The 20359-nt window shown below is 34.6% G+C and overlaps 1 protein-coding gene across 4 annotated transcripts; it reads right to left on the bottom strand.

Moving 5' to 3' along the window:
* Positions 1-233: 233 nt before the first annotated feature.
* Positions 234-8909, bottom strand: LOC145011127 (Zn-dependent exopeptidases superfamily protein). Of its 4 annotated transcripts, XM_078969766.1 has the most exons (22): positions 8822-8909; positions 8494-8695; positions 7691-7776; positions 7493-7594; positions 7308-7414; positions 7114-7214; positions 6874-6961; positions 6650-6738; positions 5267-5406; positions 4983-5151; positions 3964-4099; positions 3780-3876; positions 3569-3698; positions 3171-3230; positions 2918-3036; positions 2692-2816; positions 2378-2602; positions 1684-1844; positions 1435-1598; positions 762-844; positions 601-686; positions 234-511 (listed from the first exon to the last, which is right to left on the bottom strand). In XM_078969766.1, the coding sequence occupies exons 2-22, from the start codon at positions 8599-8601 to the stop codon at positions 368-370; spliced, it is 2520 nt and encodes an 839-aa protein (XP_078825892.1). In that variant the 5' UTR covers positions 8602-8695; positions 8822-8909; the 3' UTR covers positions 234-367. The 4 variants fall into 4 exon arrangements, with proteins under 4 accessions (XP_078825892.1, XP_078825891.1, XP_078825893.1 ...); XM_078969765.1 differs by lacking the exon at positions 8822-8909 and having other exon boundaries at positions 8494-8814; XM_078969767.1 differs by lacking the exon at positions 8822-8909 and having other exon boundaries at positions 7691-7772; positions 8494-8601.
* Positions 8910-20359: the final 11450 nt, after the last annotated feature.

Below are 20359 nucleotides of genomic sequence, written 5' to 3'. Positions count from 1 at the left end.
AGCCGTTGATTAGTTTCATAAAGTATTTGTTACGAAACAAAGCAATACCCTCCAATATACAACCAAATGATGATTCACATCCATAGAAGTCAAAATGTTGAATTGATGACTAGAGATGACAATCGATTTGTTACTAATCTTCACGAATTTAAGATGAAGAATTTTAAGCTACAAGATTATGTTTATACGTAAAAATGAGCTATTCACTAAAATGACAATAAATAGGATGCGAGTATCACCAAATCAACACATTTTCAAGTACTATAACAAAGTGACTACCTATATTGCTACCATAAAATAAATGATATTAAACACAGTTTGAAACTAAAAACAACACAATATAAATAAATGTAAGTTTGGTACTAAACTAAAAGATATACGTGGACAAAAAACTTGAAAATGCAATGACATCCACCCACTCTGGAAAACTATCTTTTAATTTCTTCATTGATTCCATCAAGTATTGTTCTACAACACCAACTTCAATACGAATATCTCCTGGACTATTTGTCTATAAACAAAATAATAAATAAATACTGATTTTATATAAATTTTATAAAGGTGTGTTGCTGTTATTGAATAAATAGAAGGATAAATTACCTCCAACCAAAAGGTCCAGTTTTCCTTGGCTACACCACTAAGTCTACAAATATATGATGGAGGGGCACCTTTAACAATTTCGGGAGCTGCAAAAAGGCACAAAAATACTGTGTGACTCTGACTGTGACTGTGACTGTGTATGTGAATAGGACAAAAATTACCTGGAAGGGTAGCGTTTGCAAATGACCAACTGGAAATTGGGCCTGTAATGTTGAGGACTGTAACCCATACCTCCTTCAAGGAACTGAACATGAAAACAAGATTATAATATTTATAATAAAGAAGATATTTTCTACTTATTTTTAGAACATAATTCATAAAATTCTTAATTAAAAACTTAATATATTAAAACTTCCATTCCATCAGGCAAAACAAACAGTTTTTTTTTTGAGTAAATTACACGAATGGTCCCTATGGTTTGGGGTAATTTGCGCGATTGGTCTCTAACTTATTTTTTTAATTCGGAAGGTCCCTATTGTTTGTTTTTGTTACACACTTGGTCCCTACTATTTGTTTTTGTTACGCAATTGATCCCTGTTTTACCTAAAAATACTATTATTTAAATAGAGAAAAATATTGAGGTAGGTAAGATAAGATGAGAGGGGTGGAGTTTGGGGTGTGTTTATTTAAATAAATAAATAAATCAAGGGAAAAATAGTCTTTTTAGGTAAGACAGGGACCATACGCGTAACAAAAACAAACAGTAGGGACCTTCCGATTTAAAAAAATAAGTTAGGGACCAAACGCGCAAATTACCCCAAACCATAGGGACCATTCGTGTAATTTACTCTTTTTTTTTTGTTTGTTCATTCCAATGGAAGAAAGAAAGCATACCCCAAAGAAAATTCCAAGTAAACTCTGCGGGACCCATCAATGGAGGTAGCTTGTTGCTTAGTAGTTGATATATGAGGAAAATAACTATAATTCTTCAAGATTTCATCTCTATTAGCAGGGAATTTCAAGCTTCTTGAAAACAAATCAGACAGGGGATATATTGCCTGTGACAAAAAGAACAAACTCCATAACTCCACCTTCCTTACAGAAAAAAAAAAAAAAAGTAAATTTTTTTTTTTACTGTTTTACCATCCAGGACTCTCGGTAAGACTGATTAGCGGTGTTGAATGAAAAATCTGAATCAATTTTGAGGTGTTTTGCTACTTCAGGAGCATGTTTGAAAAGGAAAGGTAATGCATTGGAGTCCAATACAGATATATCAAAGCTGATGTCATCAATTTGTCCTGCATCTGTTAATCAAAAGAGGTTGGAATCTGTTTATGAGAAAAAGGTTAAAAAAAAATAGCACTTGAAAAAAGATAAAACCGAAAGAGATTTGGCTGGATCATGGAATGTGTATGTTTTTATATTTGTTTGGAAATACAAGGTATAGCTTTAACTCTATTCTTTGCATTATTTTGATTACAATTAACAAACTTTTATTCACAAAAATAAAAAATAAATCATAATGAAAGTTCATTATTCTCAAAAAAGTTATAATAAAGATATTGTCATTTTGTTATTTAAAGGCCAAATTCCATAAAAACCACTGAGAGTTCATTTTTTCCGTTAAGGAATTCCAAAAAAAATCGGAAGAATATTTTTCCAGTTAAAGTTGTTTTTTTTTTTTTTGTGTGTGTGTTTTAATGGTTAAAAAAAAATAGAGTTCTTCGAATGGTTAGACCGAACAATTTCCAAACTACAGTTGTCTTTATAGAATTTAAAGTTTTATGTAGTGTAAAATAACCCTTTTTTTTAATAGGTTTAATTAAAATTAAAATACCTGCAGTAACAACAGTATGCTGTAAAATAACCCTTTTTGGGGCATCAATTGTGTATGGAAAAAACTGTGAAGTGAGAGCCATGGAAATGACAGTGGCATGTAGTAAGAACTGCATAATAGATGATCTGGCCAACCAATGACCAGTAACTGGTAAAATGGGTCCCACACACACACCAGTCAATGCTCCAATAGTTGCACCCACTATAACATCAGGAACAAAGTACCCTGTATAAAAATAAAAAAATCTCAGTTACATTTAAAGGGTTTATGAAAATGAATTTTGAGAAATTATAGTTATAGTACTAAGTACTAACCATGAGGAGGAGGAATGGACCCCATCATACCCATTTTCTCAATTAAAAATTGGACAAGAAACACCGAAAAATACACACTGTGTAAGAGTAGAGGTAATGTAGGAACCAAAAAACATGCTGCTGACCTGAGAAAACAATTCAAATGGAATGAACAATTCCATTCCTTCTCTGATTCCATCATACCAACCAAACACTATTAAAGTTTACTGAAAATTGTAATGCTTACGTTAGTGATTCACGACCATAATACTTAACAGATAAATGGAAGAAAATCCATGCAGGAATCATTAAAGCAGCTAAAGATAAAGTCAAGAATCCTCCACTTAATCCAGCACTAAAATAGCCCTGCATTCAGAAAGCTTGCATTAGTTTTACTAGTGACACTTTTGCTTGGATTTCAAATTAAAAAATAATTAAACCAATCTGCTAACACAGGAAATTTTAATGATTTTAAACAAAAAATAATAAATAACACGCACCATGCTGATGAGTGCATATAAGCCAAACGCACCCCAGAATCGGGATTCATCGATAAGTTCCTGAAAAACAATATCAAATTCAAATATGAGAATTGAGAAGCATAAATTAAGAAAGTTCACATCATGTTCTTGAAGGAATGTAATCTGTTAAAAGAAATTAAAACCCAAAGGAAAATTTTGATATATCATATGTTTGGTTAGCAGGAAATGAAAAGGAATTCAATCTTTTATCCATTTGATACGTTTTTCTGTCATGTAATAATTCATTGCCACATCAAGCAATTTTTAGAACAAACACATTAGTTAAAGCGTAAAATTTTCAATTGTTTATTATGAAGCTTCTCAATGTAATTAAAGGAATTGTAATGAAACACATTTGAAAAAATAAAAAAGGAAACCTGTTTTGATGATTTGATAAGATAAGGAGCTTGAGAGAGAGGAAAATAGTTCCAACAGATTCTTGGAAATAACATCCCAGCAAGTGAGCATGGAACAAACATCATATAAGCCAGATAAGGATGAGCAAACCTACAGTAATCATTGTTTAATAATGTTACATTTTTTATTAAATCATTTTTTTCAATTGAGAAAAATAAAAAGAATTCTCACCAGTTCATTGAGTGTGCGCAGAATAGCAACCTCAAGATAGAAAAGACAACTGGGAATATAACTCCAAAAATAATCCCAATAAGATGAAACAAGATTCCTGAAATACACAAAAGATCAAATTAAAATTATTAGCTCAAAATACACAATAGTTTAAACTTCAAAAGAATTTAATTTACTATCTTACCTTTTATGTTGTCAAATAAGGCAGCAAATGAGCATTTCAGGCCACACTTTGAAAACCACATAAAAAATGGAATGAGTAGAAAGATGGCAACAGGCATACTATGAAATATCATTCCTTGCTTTCTAGAATAGTAAACCTGAATTTTATAAATAACAAGATTTAGAAAACAATAATCTTTTATTCAGCTACTAAAGAAAAAGAAAGAGCCTGTTTCTTTTTTTTCTTTTTTTCCTGTTAAGTCCTGAACTGATAAAGCATACTGAATGGATAATGATGTCTGAGTGGATAACGTGTTGCTGATATAAATAGTGTTTCTTATTTGTTCTGTCTGAATATGAATAAATGACTAATTTACCCTTCTATTTATTTATAACAAATAACATAAGTAATGAGAAAGAATAAATTATAAATGGCCATATTAAATAAATTAAAAATGATCAACCGTCAAAAAAAAATCAAAATATAGGTAAGGAAAATTAATAAAAAGAAGAAAGAATAACAAATTAAATAAAAAGACCATATTGAATTTTTCCAACAAAAAAACGTACGTTTCTGGGATTTTTTTTAATCGTTTGTACATGCATTCTCAGAGGAAAATTTTGGTCAAAACTATTCAAGTTAAGTTTTAGATCAAAAAAAAATTTGTGGAAATATATTTGAGGTTTCTTGGTTCATAAAAAACGGCAAATGAAAAAAAAAAAAATCAAAAAAGGAAAAGATTTTAATACATACAAAGATTAAAAAACAAAAAGATAGATATGGGGTGCTTACAAGATTAAAAACAAATGAAAAATGTGATTTTATGTAGTAAAATATAAGGACAATTTTGAAATACCAATTATAAAATCATGGCTGAACTTAACCTATTAAGATATTGTGTTAGCATTAAGTAAAAAAGAAACAGTCATCATACATAACTGAATCCATTAAGTTTGTTATATATTAAATTCATTAAGTTAGTACTGATAAAGTGACTAAATGACCAAATTACCCTTACAGTCGAGAGCATAGAAACCTACCAAGAACCATGATACGTAATCGAAAAAGATAGGCTGCTGCTCATCATCTTTTGAAACAGCAGAGTCTCTATAAACTCCCCTCTGATGTGCATTTTTAAGATTAGGTGAAATGGTGAAGGCTTTGACAAGATTGAATAAGTTATCCCCACGAGCTTGGATGCTTCCAGGTCTAATGGATAAAAAAAAAAAAAAAAAAGTGAATGAATTAGAGAATTGAGTTGAGAAGGGTAGTCATGGAATTGAAAATTAGTGAAGTGTACCAAAGTAGCAGTGGTAAGTCATACAATAATCTTTCTACCGAATCAGTTGAGGTGTGGTAGAAATAACCCCCGTGGAGAAAGATAATGTCCAGTCCAGGAATGTCCCCAAAGTCAGTGGCAAACATTCTGTAGTCTGTGTCCCCAGGAACAAAAGAAAATATGTCCTACAAATAAATGTTACACTCAAATACATAAATTATTAACTCACTAATTACCTACTACTGTAGTACTGTTTCTTTTTATATTACTTGTAAACAGTTAATCTCATAAAAGACCTTATATTTTGTGTTTAAAAAGTCCTCCATGCGAGTATGCAACCCTTTGTCATTTTTTCTCTAGAAAAAGGTGTAAAATGTGAGGGTTTTTTCTGGAAAAACTAAAGAAGATGAGGATTTATTTTGGAATCATTTAGAAGGTTGAGGGTTTTTTTTGGAAAAAAAAAAAGATAAAGTCGAGGGGTTTTTTGGAAAAAATGAATAAATATAAGGTCTTTTACATGGAAAAAATAAGGATGAGGTTTAATCTGGAAAAAACATAAAATATAATGTCTTTTATGAGATTAACCCCATTTGTAAATACAAGGTATAGTTTTAACTTTTAACAGTATTCGTTATATATTACTGGGAGAATTACAGAAAAAACATAATATTTTTGGCACATTTGTGGTGTGGTTTAAGTTTAACCGTGGGCACTTCATTTTCTTTTTCTGATTAAAGTTCCAGACATTTTTTCAAATTGGAAATTTTAATCTGTGATCACAGGTTTCACTAAAAGATGATGTGGCATTTTTTATTTTTCAGATTTTTCAAATTGACAGTTTTGACCTTTGATCCTCAGGTCAAAGTGATAAATTCAAAAAAGAAAGCTGAAACTTTTATGGTTTGATTGGAAAAGATAAAAGTATTGGTGCTTGAATCGTAAAAGTGTGCAAAATGTAATGGTTTATAGAATACATTATTTTCAAAGCTAAAAATTACGCATAATAGAAAATCGGTGAAAGCCAATTGATATTACAATAAAAAAAAATTATTTCTAGCTATAATCAGAAAATAAAATTACGATTTAAACTAAAAATCATGAAATTCTTGACAAAGATTAGTGTCTTTAAAAAATTTAAAATAAAACCAGGTTATATTACAACTTATTAATCCATTCAATGATGGAATATAAAATATTAAAGAAAAAAAACACATGTCTAATGAATGAAAATTAACAAATGGAAGGAATAATGAGTAACATTTGTACTAACTTTAGCACAAACTAAGAATCAACATTAATTTTAAGTTAGCTTTGATCGTTAATGATTTCTACAAATTAAATAATATAGTTATAAAATGATGTCAAAATCATCAAATAAAATTATAAGACTTGAAACAAAAGGTTTGAAGCAATAGAGAATTGTAAAACCTGAGCTGCACTATTGCCCATAGGACGTATGGCAGATTCGGCATAGACTTTTGAAGGCCAAGACCCAGGTCCAGATTGACACACAAAATCTGTAATTCTAAATCTTAATTAATAATTATATTCTTTGGAATATAAAAACCTCAAAGAACATTATCATACCAAAACACAGAAAGCCATAATCTTAAGAAAGCACAAATACATTTGAACAAACTTCAACTACTTACCAAGCCCTCCATTCCCAGATGCTTCCAAATTTATAAAAGCTCCAATTGTATTGCGCCATTTATTAGTTGTTATAAAGCCATGTGAACCCTGAAAAGCAAGTAGATTAAAAATCACAATTGTAGCATTTAACAGAATCCTTCATAGTGCTAACTATAATAACAAACATGTGAGTAAATAAGAAAGCCTTTGTTTTGTGATTTCTTCCTTTTACAGTTGAAAGTATATCATAAAGAACCTACAAGCATAAAAAGTTCTTCAGCACCATTGAACAGAAAAATAAGTGGTTTAGGAGGAACCCAGCCAGAATCAATTGTTAGCCTTGCTATCTCCAATATAGATGCTGCAAGTGAACAAAAAAATGATGAAATTTAAAACATGTTTGTAAGATGAATATGGAAAACAAAAGTAAAAAAGTTCAAGAAATGAAGCCTACCAACACATGAACCACAATCACCAGCACCTGGTGATCCAGGTGGACTATCAAAATGTCCATTTAATAAAATGGAAGGGTCTGTATCTTTTGATTCTAATGAAGAAATCCTGCAAGTTAGCTCAAGTTATACCCATGGGGAATTGTAATGAAAAAACCCTATATGATTTGACAGGATCTTGAAGTACCTCATTACTATATTGGTGTGATTCCTATATCCAAGAGACAAGCTGTGACCTAAAAACATCATATTGAAAGAGCCATTCACTACATCTTGCTCTATTTCAATCCTGAAACAGTCGAAAGAAAAAAAATAAATAAACCTTTATTAGTTTGCATATATTCTTCTAAAAAGAACAAACGAAAACATACGTCCGTATACCAACCTTACATTAGATCCAGCACGATCCTTCAGCATTTCCAATTGTGTCTTAATATATTTGGCAGCATCATGTAAACCTTGACGCCCTTCCTATCATCAATCACCCATTAAGATTAATCAAGAACAAACAACTTAAGGGGTTTTGATTCGATTAAAGTTTTGTATGGTTTTTCACTGCCAGCATGTGAGAGGAAGACAACAATTAAAGTCCATATATGTTTACCAATCAGTCAAATGGTCGATCAGCTTGTTTTGTCACAAATTCATCTAAAAGTTTATAGTTTAATCTGTGCATACCACATTATCAGTTAACTTCAATTTCCCTTTTAAGGTTCTCATGTTAGTTTTCTTCAGATGGACCACTGTTACTATCTTTGTTTCTTCTTAGACATGGACAGTGACATAACTAATAACATAAGAATGTCAGATGAAAGCTAAGCTTGTCTAGCTTCAGAACTACCCTTAACGTGGAATCATATGTGATGACTCAGTGGATGAACCAAATTTAGAGCAAATCGTTATCAACCTAAATAAGGTAAAGCACAAATCAAGCACTGGAAACCAAAATACTTTCCAAAACTAGAAGCATGGTGGCAAGTTAACAGAGGTAACACATCTAAACGCCAAAGGTGGCTCCATTAATGATATCCAGATTCCGCAAGCATGTCACTTACGCCAACTAGTTTCACTTTAGAACGGAAAGACAATATGTAAACCTTTTTCCATTAATTAACACCGACGTTGAGTAAAACGATACGTAAACTTATAATTACGATCAATACACAAAGTGTATGTCAGTATGTGTACCTGACGACCGTCAATTTCATGAGCCAAAACGCGGATGTGTTCAACTGCTCTGGCTTCAGAAAACCGATCTAGAGGAGCATCGATGCCTAAAGGCGTAATAAATTTCATGTGCGTAACGTAATACGCCACCGTCGACAACAATCCATAGATAATCGCCAATGAAAACAGCAGTTTGAATCCAGCCACATCGCCGGAGCTTAACCTGAACAAGTAGAAGGTCATATCGTAGCAGCAGTGTTCAGTGAGATCGAGATTATAGGTCTTCGAGCAGTGAGAAGAAGCCGGCGGGATTTGAAAATGTAAAGTGCATCTCGAGTATTTATATTACCTAGGATTGATGGAGGTTTTCGCTTTCAAGTAGGCTCTAGCCGGATTGTAGGTATCGTTTTAAAATTCTAAAATGGCGTCACGCATTTTGACACTGGCTCACCTTTTTGGCCTTGTTTAAGTTTGTAAATTTGACACGCCATTGCAAACCTACTTGCGATGTCATTTTAGGAGTCTACATCCCCATCTATTTTTTATTTTTATTTTTATTTTTATGTCTTTTCAATATCTACTATTCTCTTGGCAAACAAACTTGAGTTGTGTACGGTTTTCATGTTACTTTCAAGAACTTATGGCACATCTTCAACCAATTATGGTCACAATTTTAGACCCAATTACATGGTTTCACTTCTTTGCACTATGAGACTTTTGAATAGGTCCAGCCAACCTGACAATTAAACCAAACTATCATCCGGGTCTTGGAGTTGATTTCAAGATTCCGATTAGATGGTCAAGTTAGTGAATGTAGTGAGAATGAAAATATGGGATATAAAGAATGTGACTTACCTCGAATAAAGAACTTGATTAAGAACTTTACATCTAGTTCATGAGTTTAAGGAAAGAAAAAAAATATATAGAAAAGAAAGACTTTTACATCTAGTTCCTGAGTTTAAGGAAAGAAAAAAAATATATAGAAAAGAAAGGCATAAGAGAAATGAAAGGAAAACAAAAGTTTGTTTTGTGTTCCTGAGTTGGAGAGAAGTGGAAGGAAAATTAATCATTTTGTTCTTTCTTTCCAAACTCTCCCAAATCAAAAGGAAAATTATGAGGGAAGGCGATTCTTCCATTTCCTTCTACTTCTTTCCCTTAATGGAACTCGGAAACACCAATTTCTTTTATTTTCTTCTCATTTCCACATATTTTATTTCTTTTCTCTCGTTAAGTTAAACTCGGGAACGAGATGTTATAGGTGAGGGGGTTTACCGGACTTGGCTTATTTAAGGAGAAAATTCTTTAAAGGAAAGATATATGTTTAGTATTGGTGTATTTTCCCGATAAGTTCCTTATTTGGGTGTGGCAAGTGTACGACTCGATCCCTCCCATAAATGATTTATATTCTGGTAAGTATTATATTTAGACTGTCTTTATAATGATATATCATCATAAATGCACATCTTACCTTGTCAGAGAGATTAGGTTGACGTTATTTAATGTTTTGTATGAAGGCGTTTGAGAGGTTTCAGTTCAGCACGTTATCTAGTGTAAATGATCAGTATATGATGATTATGACTAGAAGGCTTTGGGGTCCTATATATGATAGCTACAGTTGACTAAATCTAAAGTCCTTCATAAGACAATTGGGTTGGTTGGACTTGGAGTATTTCATGTGACGGTTACAGTTGGTTAGACTTAAGGTCCTTTATGTAACGGTAACAGCTAGACCCTGAAATTTGATACGCAACATGATTAACATGATACGAACACGACATGAGTTTTCCATGAATGTGTTGTAGAAACTAGTATTTTGTGTCTATTCGTGTCGATACGAATTTTAAATTCATATTTAGTGTATTACACGTGTTAACACGAATTTACATGTTTAAACATGTATAGACACAAATTAAATGTATTGACGCTTAACACGTATAAACAGACGACATGTGACACGTATAAACATGTGACACGTGACACGTAAATACATGTATATACACATATAGACACAAATTAAATTTGTGTTTATCTGTGTATTCGTGTGACTCGGTTAAAAATGTGTATATTCGTGTCGTGTCACGCGTCACACAGATTAATTATATGTTGTAGTCATATTTGATTCCCAATACACGTTTTACAATTTTTTTCGTGTGTTGTGTCTGTCAAATTTGTGTCATGTAAATTTGTGTCGCACACATATACACAACGTGCAGACACGGATTACGAGGTCTAGTAACTATTCATTGTGCTTGCAGGTTCTAATTATTTATGTGGTCGTTTTATCATATGTTTTGTATCAGATAAACATCATCAAGTCCACCATTCCAAAGTTGGACTTGGTTGTCAACCAAGTTGTAACATTTTGATTTTAGACCTAGAAGTTTTGGGTCATTTCGTTAAAACATTTTTTTATGGAAAATAACAAAATTAATAAGATGAATTAAACACTAATTAAATAAATATTGGAGTTAGATATGATGAGTAAGAGAAAAAAATAGTATGATCTTAAGGGTTTGTTTTGTAACATTCTCAAGTATATAATGTAACATCCCAAAAATCATGATAAAAGTTTCATTTTTCATAAACTATACAACATACAAAACATTGTTTCCAAATTATAGTCATAAAATCAAAGTATCAAAACATCTCTTAAATCATAAAAATACATGGGATGATGTGTATGTTCAAGACTTTGCCTTCCCTCGGTCATCTGAAGTACCTGAAACATTAAAATTCACAACTGTAAGCCAAATCTTAGTGAGTTCCCCCAAAATATTTCACACAAGAATAATAACTACAATGCATGAATATAGGCTTTGTTACCCCATGGCCTTAAGCAACCGTCTAGGATTTGTTGGCATCTTGTCCCAACCCAACTATCCAAAGTGTGTTGGCTTATAGCATCAACTCAACCATTAGGGGTTTGTTGGTCTACCGCATGGAGCAATACCACATCAACCCACCCATCCAGGGTTTGTTGGCCTTCCGTCTCAACCCCACCATAAATATTTTGACATATGCACACAGATAAACAATAATCAGCAAGTACATGTAATCATACAGTTCTACCAATCTAATAGGTTACTACAACACAGAAACATCCTATATACCATGATACATAATACAACCTAGTAGGCCAGTATTGGTGCCTTCGGCCAACGAGTATAGTAAGGAAAGTTCATCTTAAAGTCTAGAAGATAGCTAAACCGATCACGGCTCTAAATATCAGCTCTACAGATTACCTAAAAATCAAATAGGGACCAAGCCTCAATCTCCTACTCAAATTACCCCAGTTGACCTAAAGTCAAACTTGGTCAAAGTCAACAGTTAGCGATCAAAAGTCAAAAGTCAACATCAGCTAGGTTATGTCATGCGTAACAGTTCTACGCCCTGCGTAGAGCATCAGATGGATTTTACGGGACAAAACAAGGCTACGCACTACATAGCTATAAGTACATCCTGTGTACTTACGTTGAATCCAAAATTTCCATTATGAGCTTATTTCATAAGGACACCACGTCCAACTCTCAGATTTGGTCTAAATAAATGTCCTAAGTGATAAAGTTCCAAACTTTATGCACTTACATGGCTTATCTGTAACACTCGTTCAAGGTATGAATCAAATTTTGTATTAATTTTTATTTTTTGGTTGACTACAACGCGGTGGAGCATCGCCAATACGTAGCGGGATGTTTTGGACCGCGTGCTTTAAATGACCCGCCACGACGTGGTCATAGGCGTCATGGTGCGGTAGGTGTTTTTAGCGCAAAACCCTAATTTTGGGATTTAGGTCCTATATAAAGAACATTAAAGGCTAGGGATTTGTAATTATTCAGCCTCCATCACCCTCTCAAACTCATAAACCCTAACCCTATCATCCATTGAAGTTGTGAGCTCATTCTTGGTGTTTTTTGGTGATTTTTTGAAGGAGAAGGAGGCCCTTGTTGTAGTAGTTACTTGGAAAGCATCATTTCCTTCAGTTAGCATATATGTTGGACCTTGGTGAGTGTCCAAGATCCAACCTTTTCTTTGCTATGTTACTAGATCTCTTGATTTGTTCCTTTTCTTCATGTCTTAATGATTTGGGTGGTAGGGTTTTATAAAGCTCGTGTTTCTCGCTAAGCATTAATAAGATGATGTAATAGTTAGGGTCAACAAGTGTAACCTATTTGATGCAATGAAGGAAGAAATATTTGAGTATTATGTAATTTATGTGTAAATTATGTGCAATATACATTTTTATAACGATATAATAAAATAGGAATAAAATATGCGTCCAAAATAAAATAATAATTAGACCTAATATCTTTGACTAAAGGTGAAGTAGTCATGACAAGGAATTTGGAGATATAAGGAAAGCTCCAATCCGACTTATTACAAAGAAGTTATGCCTCGTTGAAGTTTCACGATTAAACTGGCACGACTCTACATATCGTAAAAAGTAAATTTTTGATAAATTACTTTTTAGCTTAAGTGGTCTAAACGATATTCGTTAAACCGAGAACGTGCATATAGAGAACGTCCAAATTTGACTTCATTAGAAGAAGTTATGATTTTTCGAAGATTCAGCGCAACAGTATACAGCTCAGAAATCAAATATTAGATTGGTCGATTATTATCCAAAACAATATAAACGATAATTGAAAATCTCATTAATATGAGCTCAATAATATAAAGATGGTCGAAAACGGACGTCAAATGACAAAATTATGAATTTTTAACGGACTTTAACTATTTGAGCATATTAAATATAACTTTAAAAATAAATTCAAAATTAGCTGACAGAATCTAAACAAAAGTTGTAGATCCTATCAATAGCTACGCGTGGATATAAAGAACCTCAAAATGGAGCTTGTATGCAAAAGTTATGAATTTTACAATAAATTAATTTTCGGATTAACAAGGGTGCGACACGTGTCGCGATCTGGCACACTCCCTTCCTCCTCACAGCTTGCGATCGGATGACGACATGTGGCACATTACGCCCAATGTTATACTTATGTATGCCCAGCATAACCATTACACCCATTATAATTTATAGTACGCCCAACATAGTGTGTTTTTGGTAGTCTATAAATAGAGGCTGAATTTCACCAATTTCTTCACACATCTTCATTCCAATCTCTCCCAAACCACCCAAGGTTCCTAGGACTTGTTCTAGTACTCCCTAAGGGTTAGTAGCGAAGCTCCGGAGCATCAGAAATCCTTGAGAAATTGAGCTTTTAGTTTAGAAGTTCTGTTTGCATAAAATCAGGTTTTTCGCTAAACCACCTATAAATTGAGTTATGTTTACCATGCTTTAAGTATAACATATGTTTAAGTTCATTGTCGTAATTATGAACCTCTAAATAGGATTTATCATTGATTCCAAATCGTTTTACTAATTGATCTACTTACAGGGATGATGATAATGCTAGATTTAGTGAGGTGTTTAAAGTAAGCTTTCCAAACAGTACTATGTATGGCAAACGAACCATACCTTCAATATGATCTTACCTAGTTGTCGCTTTTCATCTATAGACCAGAAGACTTTGAATTAATGATTAATCTAGACTAATAATTAGTCAAAAGAAATATTATACTAAGACTTAGTGATAAGGATACTAGGTTACATCAAAGGAAAAGACAATTGCTAGAAGCAAAGCATTGTCCGAGTTTTGAGTAATCACTTTAACAAGTGGGTGCATAGTTACTTTCATATTACACATAAATATGAATTATTTAAGATAAATTACATGCTATATGTACCTATTATCTATGTTCCTAATATCTATGATGGATGAACGATTTATACATGCTTTACTTGATTTAAATATATATATATATATATATATATATATATATATATATATATATATATATATATATATATATATATTACCTATAAATATGTTGGGTAAAGATGGGTAGATGAAAGATGATATAAGATGATGAAAGATGAAAGATGAGATAAATGATGAGAGGCATTGACTTTAAAGATGATCCAGTCATCTAACGGAGTATAGATGATGACCGTAAACTGTTCTAGACAGTCCAATGGAACGTTGGTAGGCTCACAACATGTAGGCACTTTTAAACTAAGTGTTCACCAGTGGTACTCCATCCCCATATGGTAATCAGATTGAATGATTTGATGAAAATAAAGAATTTAATTATTATGGGTTGAAAGATCTATGTGCTCACTAGGATCCCAAGCCTGGCCCATTAAGTTTCTTGTATTACAGGTAGTGGGAAAAGAGCACATGTGTGATGAACAGATGAGAGATTTATGGATTATAGGTCAAAAGAATAATAGATGTTTGTAAGACCTGTACTATTTCCATTTATGCTTATGTATTGCATTGACGATGACATCCCAACGTTTTTAATATAATTAAAATATATTTCTTCGGAGATTCTTTGATAATATCTTTATCATATTTTGGGAACGAAGTCTGCAATATTATTCTTCAAAAGGATACTCTGATTTTAAATAAAGCATAAACAAATCGGCCCTTTTTTTACTTGAAACTGGAGATGTCACAATTGGTATCAAAGCATTAGTTTTGTAACACCCGGAATCCAGAAGGTCAATTAAGGAAATAAAAACCCCAAGTCAGAAGGTCTACTCATCGAGTCCAAGGAGGGTAACTCGATGAGTAAAAGTAAGATTAGGACACAGGTGGAAAGACCTACTCGACGAGTTGGTTTGGGTTTGGGAAACCCTAAATTCGGGTTTTGTATCCTATTTAAGCATCCTTAACCTATACCCCCTGGCCTCATTTAAAGCCTTCATTTTCCAAACCCTAATCCACGAACCCTAGTGCCTTGTTTGAGATTGTGAGCCATTTTGTGTGATCTTTGTGCACTTTGGAAGTTTGTAGAAGAAGAAGAATATAGAGGGCTCAAGAGGAAGAGAGTAGATCCAGAAACTACACTTCTTTGGCTACATTTTCTGGTAATAAAGTTTCTATCTTGACCACTAGCTTGTTAGATCGCTTCCTTCCTCTTTTATAAGGGTTTTGACCCAAGAATGATAAATTTTGGAGAATGGATGACCCAAGTGGGTATTCTTCCAGATTTAAGACTTTGAAGGGCTAGTAGGGCATAAAGGTGCAAAATTTATGCCATTAGAGTCTCGTTGCAAGACATAGAGTGTCATTTTGGCCTTTTTTTTCCCAAAAAGGCCATGCATAAAGAGAAAGGTGGGAGCTTTACGTGTCCAAGTAGTGTTACGGGTTAGATCTGTGGTTGTATGCTTTAGTTTGATGCATGGATGGCTTAAGGACCAAGTTTTAGGTCCCAAAGAGTTAGGGTTTGAGCTAAACCCATTAAAGGAGAGGTATTAATGGGTAAAGTTAGAAACTTTACCCTTAAAAGGTCATTTTCGGGGTTTATGTGAAGTATGAAAGTTGGATCTGAAGTGTAGGGGTTGAATCCATTAAGATAGCCAAAAAGACAAGGGGACTCGGGGAGTCCAGAAGAGGGACTCGACGAGTGGTGTCGATTTGTCCTGATTCCATACTAGGTAGAACTCGATGAGTTTGTGAAGGGACTTGATGAGTTGACTCAGTTTATCATGAGTATGAATAGCATAGGAACTCGACGAGTTAGGAGGTAACTCGACGAGTTGGGTCAATTTGAAGTTGACCTTGACTTTAACTTTGACCAGAGTGTTAACTTTGACCAGGGGTAAAATGGTCATTTTACCCTTAGAAGAATTTTCAGTTTTTGACTAAGTGTTCCTTGTGAATTAATAGCTCGGGGAGTCGACTGGTCAGCAGTTTGGGGATTTACCAGCTAACAGCGAGAGGTTACACGCGGGATTCTACAAGCAGCTTGTGAGGTGAGTTTTCTCCTATAGGAGCGGGTCCAAGGCACCAATGTCGGCCCGTTTATGTATATTAGTGTATATTGGACCTAGGTCCGATATCGGGGTTAGCCCCATATAGATTGCATGTTCTGAACTTCGGTCCAATGTTGGGGCAAGCCTGAGGAATGTTTAGTTTATATGTTATGTGTTGTGTGTTCCGGACTTCGGTTCGATATCGGGGCAAGCCCAAGGAAGGTCTAAGATTTCTGAGCTTCAGTCTGATACCGGACAGGGCCTGAGGAAGGAATGCATATTTAGTTATACGTGTTGTCTTTATGATACTTGTATGTGCCTGGTAGGGAGGTGAGTATGGGCGGGGACCCGTATCTCATCGCTAGCTGAGTGTGGACGGGGTTTCATATCTCATTATTAGCATAGTAGGGACAGAGCCCAAGATAGGTGGGCTTTGAGACTAGCAGTTATAGTGTTGTGTTTGATTGTTATGTACTAGCATGATTATGATTATGATTATGATTATATGTTTGTATGCGTATAGTAGGCGGGGCCCAGAGACAGGCGGGGCCTAGTAGAAATAGATTTGTATACCGAGTGTGGCTCGATGCCAGGTGAGGCCTGATACCGGATTCGTCCGATGTCAGGCGAGGCCCGATGTAGCGAGCTAGGACCAATGTTTGCAGTATGTTATTATGTGTATGGTATGTGGTAGTTTGGGGAGACTCACTAAGCTTTGTGCTTACAGTTTTCAGTTTTGGTTTCAGGTACATTCACTAGTAAGGGGAAGAGCTCGGGATGACTGCATAACACACACTACATCTTTTAGCCTAGGATGATTTACTCTGATATTTGTATATATGATTTTGATACAGTATTTTGTTATGGTGATTTGAGATACTTTACTTATGTCTTTTATGAGATGATGAATGGTAATTGTGGTTTTTATGAATAATTAAAACGAAATGTTTGGACCGTATTTTGGGGATGTTTCAAGTTGGTAGTAGAGCCTTGGTTTAAGGGATTTAGACACACTTTCGAGTGTGTTTGAACTCAAACTAAGGAATTGGTATAGAAATTTTCAAAAGAAAAACCATTTTTATAAAAAGGATTTTGAGAAAAAGGAAAAAAATTAGAAAAAGCGAAAAGAACTTTGAAAAAGAGAAAAGGGGTGTGGTGCATGCAATTAGCCGAGCTCAAGTAAGTACTCCCAAATTACCCATACAAGTTTATGTTATGATATGTTTATGAGAACGACATGCTATATTAGGGCTAAGGATCAAGGAAGGATGTCTTATGTGCCTGTTATATGTGTATCAGCTTTATGAACTACATGCTAGTACAAATTAGTCAGTATGATGGCATGGTTAGTATATGCTTGATTATGTTTACTCAATGCTTGAATGTTGCTTGCCTTGTGCTTTTAGGAGTTCTAGTTGTCTTTTACTAAATAGTTATCGAATACATTAAGTTACATATTACGAGGACTAGATAATTTCAGAAGGTTAGGTCTAGCTCTATTTCCAGCTCTTGTTTGAGTCCAACCGTTGTAGGGTAGCACCTCTCATTCGAAGAATTATCTAGTCTTAGTGATATGTAATGGTATTCACAAGCTAGTTAGGGGGAGATAGCAGGGACTTCTTATGCAGTTGATAGCGGAGAGTGGGATGGTGATTACCCTAGGGCAAGCCTAGGTTGGGAGTAGTACTGGGAGCGGTAGTAGTAGTAAGGGACTTGGTGGAGTCAAGGCAATTCTTGAGGAAAGTATGGATAGATGTGGAAGGTAGTAAGGGCCCGTACTACTGAAAGCAGAGGATCCGTACTCGATTCAAGAAGGGCTGAGATAAAACCAGGGAACTTGTAGTGCGTGTGTGATCCCTCGATAGTGATGTGTATTTTTATGATTGTTATGTTATATTGTAGTATGGTGACACTACAGGGTAGACCCGTGGGCAGTTCAGGTATCGGTGAGGGATCAAGCTTGGGCTTTGGAGTCGGGTAGCTCGATGAGCAGATGAGAGAGTTTATTTTAGCTAAGATTACGCGCATTAATTTAGACCAGACTCCAGTGATCTTTGGTATGGTGAAGGAGGGCATTATGGATATTTTGGACAAGAGATTGGGTATGTTCCGCACCGGGATGGCGGCCATAATGGGGGCGCGCACACTGACGTTCAGGGAGTTTAGAGCCTATGGAGCTCGATACTATCATGGGGATAAGGACCCCATTTCTAGCAATTGGTGGTTGGCAGATGTCTCCAACGCTTTCCGTTCTAGCCTGTGTCCCAAGGTGGACAAGTTCCGACTCGCCTCCTGTTTTCTGAAGGATAAAGCACGTGTGTGACAACCTAAAATTATTGCCTTGTAAAGCCCAGCCAGTCAACTCAACTGAGTGTCAGACTCGTTTCTGCTATCATTTAGCCTTGTTTAGATTCCGTTCAAAGGTTTAAAGCTCAATACATTCAAGCATTGAGTATAGGATTGGGTCGCGTACACTTTTAGCACCAAAATCAATCCCTACACTCCATTTGAGGGAGTGTATGGCCGTACACATGAGTTTACGGATGTACACATGAGTGTACGGTCGTACACCGCCTCCCTAAGTATGTTATCCCTTCATTTCTAATCCATTCTTCATTTTCCAAGTCAAGAACATCGAATTTTCTCTCAACTGTCATCCCGTTTTTCATCTTGATCTTCAAAAGTTGTAAGTGACTATTCCATCTTTCTTGATATCCTTCCTAGTCTTGTAATCATATCTTGATTGATCCATGAAAACATCTCTTTTGACTAGATCTTCAAATCTCACCAAGAACACACACATGTTCTTGGTGATTTCGAGCCTTCTTGAGCCTCCAGATCGTAAGTACTCTTTCCCTAAGCTTAGAGCTTGTTAAAAACACTAGATTAACACCTTAAAAATTCCCATAACTCATGATCATATGGTGTATGCGACTGCACACCCATGTGTGCCCGTATACCCCTCAGAACACCCTTAAAAGGGCCTTCAAAATGCATTTCCAGCTTCACCACTTGTTGAGCAATCGTCCCAAAAGCCTTCCTACCCTTGGAAAATGTTGTTGTGCACTCATTACCATGAGTGTGAAACCATACACTCCCTGGCCATACACCCATGGCCGCACATTCCTCAAAGTGGTCGTACACTCCCCTTAGTTGAATCACATGTGATTCTAACACTTGGTCCAAGTGTTTTCTTGTCCCTAAAGGTGTTTCCTTGCAATTGGTTGCTTCTAAACACTATATTCATGTCAATATATGTCATTATATGTCATTTAGGACTCGTTAAGTCTCGGGACTTCATTCGTGGAAATTCTCATCCTTACGCGCATATTCGTTTGAATCACCCACATAAGGTGAGTTCATACCCCATAATGAAGCTTTTAACTGTTTTAAATGCTTTTAAGGGGGGAGGGGGAATACAAGTTGAACACAATGATAACTGTGTAAATTTTTGTTATAAACATCTTTCAAAAGATTTCTTATGTCTTTAATAAGTGATCAAAACATTTCAAAAACTCTTTTAAAGTTATGTTACTTCATAGTTTAACAAAACTCCATTTTTAAAGTACAAGCATAACTTAGTAGTAAAATGAGTCTTTTCAATAACAGTTCAAGTAAAAGAGTAGTAAACTATAAGGGGTATAGTTTAGAGGTTCAGTTCATACTAGATACTAGAGCATACTATAAAGAGAATCAGGGAGGTAGATACAATACATCAGAGAGACATACTATACACTATACATGATAATAGAAAGAACATACTAAGATACTATAACAGAACAAACATACTAAGATGCTATAGCATGGAACAACAGTCGGATTTAATTATAGCAAAGAATCACTAACTCATTGTTCTAAACAAAAGGTGATAGTTAAATTAGGTAGACATGATCGTACAACTTTAATGTGAGCCTACTTCATGGCTCAGCAACTGGTTTGGTCCCCAGAATCTCTTGCAAGGAGAGCGTATAGTATGGGTACTACTCATCACATTTTGACCCTAATAAAACATACATGTTTTAAGGTAATCAGTACGTCAGAATGTCAATTCAAAAGACAACT

This window comes from Lactuca saligna, chromosome 8 (genome assembly GCF_052625555.1).
Source record: "Lactuca saligna cultivar CGN05327 chromosome 8, ASM5262555v1, whole genome shotgun sequence".
Lineage (NCBI taxonomy): Eukaryota > Viridiplantae > Streptophyta > Magnoliopsida > Asterales > Asteraceae > Lactuca > Lactuca saligna.
The sequence above is the reverse complement of the archived record's forward strand: the minus strand, read 5'-3'. Positions and strand labels throughout refer to the sequence as shown.

What these genes read in the sequence shown, in the direction of transcription:
- LOC145011127 (XM_078969765.1), bottom strand. Translation starts at nt 8,715, where the DNA reads ATGACCTTCTACTTGTTCAGGTTAAGCTCCGGCGATGTGGCTGGATTC. An exon ending in CGTGCTGGATCTAATGTAAG is followed by an intron (nt 7,595 to 7,690) that starts GTTGGTATACGG and finishes CGACTGTTTCAG; the next exon opens with GATTGAAATAGAGCAAGATG. An exon ending in TGCGCACACTCAATGAACTG is followed by an intron (nt 3,699 to 3,779) that starts GTGAGAATTCTT and finishes TGATTACTGTAG; the next exon opens with GTTTGCTCATCCTTATCTGG.